The sequence below is a fragment of the Helobdella robusta genome (genome assembly GCF_000326865.2).
Source record: "Helobdella robusta unplaced genomic scaffold HELROscaffold_7, whole genome shotgun sequence".
Lineage (NCBI taxonomy): Eukaryota > Metazoa > Annelida > Clitellata > Rhynchobdellida > Glossiphoniidae > Helobdella > Helobdella robusta.
Genome location: NW_008705398.1, coordinates 1,514,916 through 1,519,915, shown reverse-complemented (window position 1 = coordinate 1,519,915; position 5,000 = coordinate 1,514,916). Strand labels below are relative to the sequence as shown.

The following is a 5,000-nucleotide window of genomic DNA, read 5'->3' as shown; positions in this document are numbered from 1 at the left end:
ATAATATTATTGATTTAAATGTTTTTGGAAAAATATAGTAGCTGTCGTAATGATAACAATGAGCAAAAAATACATTCCACATTTGCAGTCGAACCGAGTCAATGCAACATAGAAGACGCGCACTTTCCCACTGCGCCATTACAAAAAAAAATTTTTTCACCAGGTGGCCAACCGGATGGCCTACAGCGGAAGTTCGGATCACACGGCTCGCTCCTGGGTTATCGAGTTTGGGGATTGTGCCCGGGTCTATAAGGGGCACGAACATACGATCAGCTGTCTAAAATATAAGGATGGATTGTGTTAGTGCATGCATGCATGGATGAATGGATGGATGGAAGGATGACTAAATGGATAGGCGAATTAATGAATGACTCGCAGATTTGTTAACAAGCTGAATTATAACAAATATTTTTTAGAGGATCCAATCAACCAGCCAACAACATAACACACAGCGCTTACAAATACGCGAAGTCCAACAAAACATAAAATCGACGGTGATCTCTGCGCATTTGAGCCCGGTACATGCGACAGCAAAGCCAGGTGCTCTAACCATTACACTACCAGCATGATTGTTACATTTTGACAGTGTTCACTGGCAGCGGGGATGGGACTGCCATGTGTTTTGGATCGAAGTCCGGAACACTCCTGAGAACTTTTAAGGGCCATGAAGTGTCCGTCAATGCTATCCAAGTTAGTGTCTCTCTCTCTCTCTCTCTCTCCCTCCCTCTCTCTCTTCTTACTTTCTTTCTTTCACTTCTTTTTGTATTCTTCTTATTCACAGTTTTTAGATTTTAGATTAAAAAATGCATTGAGTGTTGGAGTTTTATATAACAAATAAGTAATAACCTAATTAATCAATTATAACCTAATTAATCAATTAACTATCCAATCAATCTCGATCGATCAATCAACCAACCAACCAACCAACCAACCAACCAATCAACCAACCAACCAACCAACCAACCATTCAACCAACCAACCAACCAACCAACCAATCAGATAGCAGACGGCCGATTGTATACAGCATCTTACGACAAAACGTTGAGGGCTTGGGACATTTTCGGCCTGAAAGAACTCGTCATCATGAAGAAGGGCAACGTTTTCGAGACCGATGACGTCACCACCAATAATAATAATAATAATAATAAGGTTTTTAATTTTTTTAGCGGTAACAATCGTAATAATAGCAATGATAATAATAATAACAATAATATCACAAAAAGAGGCATGGATGAATTCGATGATGATTATCAGTAATGATAATGATGACGATGGTGATGATGATGATATTCATTGAACTTTTTTTCAAATTCAATCTAAAATTAGCTCACACTGATATAAACATTTTTTAAAAATATATTCAAAAATATTTTTTAAAATCTTATCATATTCATTAATGTGATTTCGTTTTATTAATAGATATTAATTGTATTTTCCTGGTTTATGGTATATGTATGAATGCATGTATGTATGTATGTGAGTGTGTATGTATGTATGTGTGTATGTTTGTTTGTATGTATGTATGTATGTATGTATGTGTGTATGTATGCATGTATGTGAGTGTGTATGTTTGTATGTATGTATGAATGTATGTATGTATGTATAAGTGTGTGTGTATGTATGAATGTATGCATACGCATGTATGTGTGTGTGTGTGTCTGTCTGACTGTATGTATGTATGTATGGCTCAAGTTAATTTATTGATATACAGTATAAAATACGTGATTTATTTATTAAATGTTTAATTTTTAATACTTTAAAAAATGAAAAAAGACGATTGTTTGCAAGTTGAAATTAAATTTTAAAAAACTAAATCAAATAAATTAAAAAATAATTTCTTATTTTATTGCAATTAATATATGTGTGTGTGTGTATGCAATGTGAAAGTGTGTGTGTGAGTATGTGTGTGTGTGTGGATGTGTGTGTGGTGTGTGTGTGTGTGTGGTGTGTATGTCTAAACCGATTTTATAATATTTAAAAGCAGCTAACTTAAACTTGAAAAGGGTCTCAAAAAGTTGAAACCGCGAGAGTAGATTTAAATAAATAGAAACGTAGTAAAAACGGGAGTAAATAACTAGTAAAATAAATAAAACATGAAAATACCTCAAATAAATATTACAAATTAATACTTGAAAATAAAGTATTTTTAAACTGAAAATACCTTTGGCAATAATTGCATAAATAAATACGGTGATTTTTAAAGTTGCGATTTTTTTTATATAATTTGTTCTAACTCTGTTCTAACACTGCCTACAACTTCCCAATTCTCTCAATCAATATCTCCAACTTTTTCTCAACCCTCTCCACTGAACTCTTCACTTTCTCCAACTCCCCGCTCACTCCAACATCCTCAACATCTTTCCCTCTCTCTCTGACGTCATCATCTCCACTTGTGACGTCATCGTCACTTCCGACAGACGGGTCTATTACGTCATCCTTCATCAGTCTCAAGTGGTAACGGTTACCGACTTCTTTGAAAACTCGAGATTCTAAACCGAGAATTTTTCTGAATTGGAAGAAAGCGGAACCGTATTTTTCACCCGGTAGCGGTCTTCGGTACGGTTTTATCGTTTCGGCATTTTGTTGTTGTTGTTGCCGGCTGTAATGTCTTTGTTTGTTTTTGTCGTCCAAATGCTTCTTCAGCAGGATGAGCCATGCGACTTCTTTTATGAATTTCAAATTGACTCTGAAATCAAATTTAAAATTAAATTATGATTAGATTTATAGAAATATATTTTAAAAATAATAAAATCTTTGAACTGCTTTGAATGTTTAAGTTCAAATTAAATTAGGTTGAACAAATATAATTAATTAATAATGATATTTAAAAAAAATTTTGTGGAAGTTTTTATTACAACCAAAACATTGAAGCTAGCTCTAAGGCCCTAAGGAAGCAAAGGTAGACAAACTACGGCGGCCCGCGAATCTATTTTATGCGGCCCGCAAGGCCTTGTTCGCCAAAAAAGATCGTCAGCCAGACATTAGGACCAAAAGAGAAGCCGCAATTTTTCTAAATTAAAATTCTCCCCGGGTCGAAAAAATTAGCTATTTAAATGCATATGCGGCCCTTCAAAGGTAAAATAGATCTCAACACGAAAAGTTTGCCCACTACTGCCTCAAGGTATTAGCGCAATTTTTTAATCATCTGAAAACATACGCAGTGTAATACAGAAAAAGCAGAAAGTTCATTTTAAAAAATGGCGGTAGGGCATTTAAAAAGTTTGGTGTATAAAATTAGTGAAACTAGCAACTTTTATTTGCACCAAGACGAAGATCAGTTGATGACATCATCATAAAATAATAAATAGGCCACCGTATTCTACATGTTGTTGAAATTGTAAAGCAGATTCCGTGTATGACCGAGTCTGTTTCGTCTAAAGAAGAAGAAGAAGAAGAAGAAGAAGAAGAAGAAGAAAAAGAAGAAGAAGAAGAAGAAGAAGAAGGAAAGGAAGAGGAAAAGGAAGAGGAAGAAGAAGAAGAAGAATTAACAACAACAACAATAATAATAAGAAGAAAAAACCCAATGACCTCGGGGTCAGTTCACTGCCCACCCTGACGACAACCTCCTCGTCTGGCTGTCGGATGATGGCGAGGACAAGGATGGCCAGACTGCTGCAGTACAAGCAGACGGTTAACTTCATCAGGAGGATGCTGCCGGTCGAGTGCTCGGAGGGCATCTGGCAAGAAAGTTGTAAAAATTCTAACGAAAAGTTTTAATAGGTGTTGTTTGCTGGCGTTTTCTGGAAGTTTTAAGCTGGTGTGGATGATGTTATCGGATGTTTTCATCAGATTTGAATGTCATGAATGTGTATGTTGGAATATTGAAATCGTAATCATTATCCTCATCATTGTCGTCATCATTCTCAACATAATATTCATAGTCGTCATCGTTTTCACCATCATCATCGTCATCTTCATCACCATCGTCATCTTCATCACCATCGTCACAAACCTGATCAAGTTCTCCCATGCCAAAGAGAGTGACAAAGGTCATGTAGGCGACAGTTTCCATGGGTTTTTCCTCATCTGGGGTGGTTGCCCTCCTGATCAACAAAACTCTGAACGCCATGGAAAATCCAATGTAAACAAAAGTGAAAATGAAAGCGAAACTAATCAAATATTTCGTCATTGAGCTCTTGAGAGCTACGATGAATGCGCTCCAATAGCGATAATATGAAAGATAATAAGCTGGTTTCAACCAACCCAAGACCAAAATAACGACAGAGATTTCGAAATAAAGATCGTCTTTGAGGGCCGGCCAGCTCATGAAGCCAATAAAGAGTAGAAGCTCGTAATAGGAGATATTTTTGAGTTTATACAGCTTGAAACCTTTTTTACTCTCATCGGCTCCTTCTATGAGACGGTTCAACGTGTTTGCTTGGATCAGTGAGTAAATAAAGAAGAGGAGCGGAGGGATGATGATGAAGAAGCGATATAACCTGTTGATACCTTTCTTGCTGCGAGCTTCAAAACTGTCATCTTGACTGACGCTGAGTTTAGCGTCACTGATGACGAAGGCAGTGAAGCAGATCATGTAGATGACTTGCAACAGGAAGAGAAGAGCGCTGATGACCTGACTGACCAGCACGTAGTTGCTGACCACGTACCTCATTGGGGGAACGTGCATCAAGAGGGCCGCTCGTCGTTCGTCGTCTGCAGAGGTCGCTATGATGCGTTCTAGCAGGCAGGTTGATGGTGGTTGTGGGGAGTTGCTTGCTGGTTGAGGGGGACATGGTGAACCTGGCAAGAAGGAGGTCATTTCCAGCACTGTGGGGTTCTCGTCTCCAGATTTTGTCGTTTCGTTATTATTGTTTGCGTCACTCTGCTGTGCTTTTTTATTATTGTCAGCAGGTTCTTCCTGACTTACATCGTCATCGATCATCGTTTCCGGTATGAAGTTGCTGACGTCATATCCAATAATCTTCTCGGAGGTTCTTCTCAGGACCCCTTCGCTGTTGAGGATGAGTTCGAGCATCTTGGGCGCCTGAATGTAGCAGGAG

General features: G+C 37.8%; 2 protein-coding genes across 2 annotated transcripts in view; one reads left to right on the top strand and one right to left on the bottom strand.

The window, feature by feature from the left end:
* HELRODRAFT_108086 (hypothetical protein) overlaps positions 1 to 1,257 on the top strand; it is a gene marked incomplete at both ends in the record, with an annotated part of 3,781 nt that extends 2,524 nt beyond the window's left edge. The window contains 3 exons of the mRNA XM_009030742.1: positions 164 to 299; positions 587 to 694; positions 1,007 to 1,257. Of these exons, the coding sequence (XP_009028990.1) occupies positions 164 to 299; positions 587 to 694; positions 1,007 to 1,257 (495 nt within the window). The remainder of the gene's footprint in view (positions 1 to 163; positions 300 to 586; positions 695 to 1,006) is intronic.
* A 993-nt stretch (positions 1,258 to 2,250) lies between these two features.
* Positions 2,251 to 5,000, bottom strand: part of HELRODRAFT_189566 (hypothetical protein) — a gene marked incomplete at both ends in the record, with an annotated part of 3,544 nt that continues 794 nt past the window's right edge. Inside the window, 3 exons of the mRNA XM_009030741.1 lie at positions 2,251 to 2,686; positions 3,529 to 3,677; positions 3,953 to 5,000. The exon at positions 3,953 to 5,000 is cut by the window's right edge and continues 794 nt beyond it. Coding sequence (XP_009028989.1) covers positions 2,251 to 2,686; positions 3,529 to 3,677; positions 3,953 to 5,000 — 1,633 coding nt within the window. The remainder of the gene's footprint in view (positions 2,687 to 3,528; positions 3,678 to 3,952) is intronic.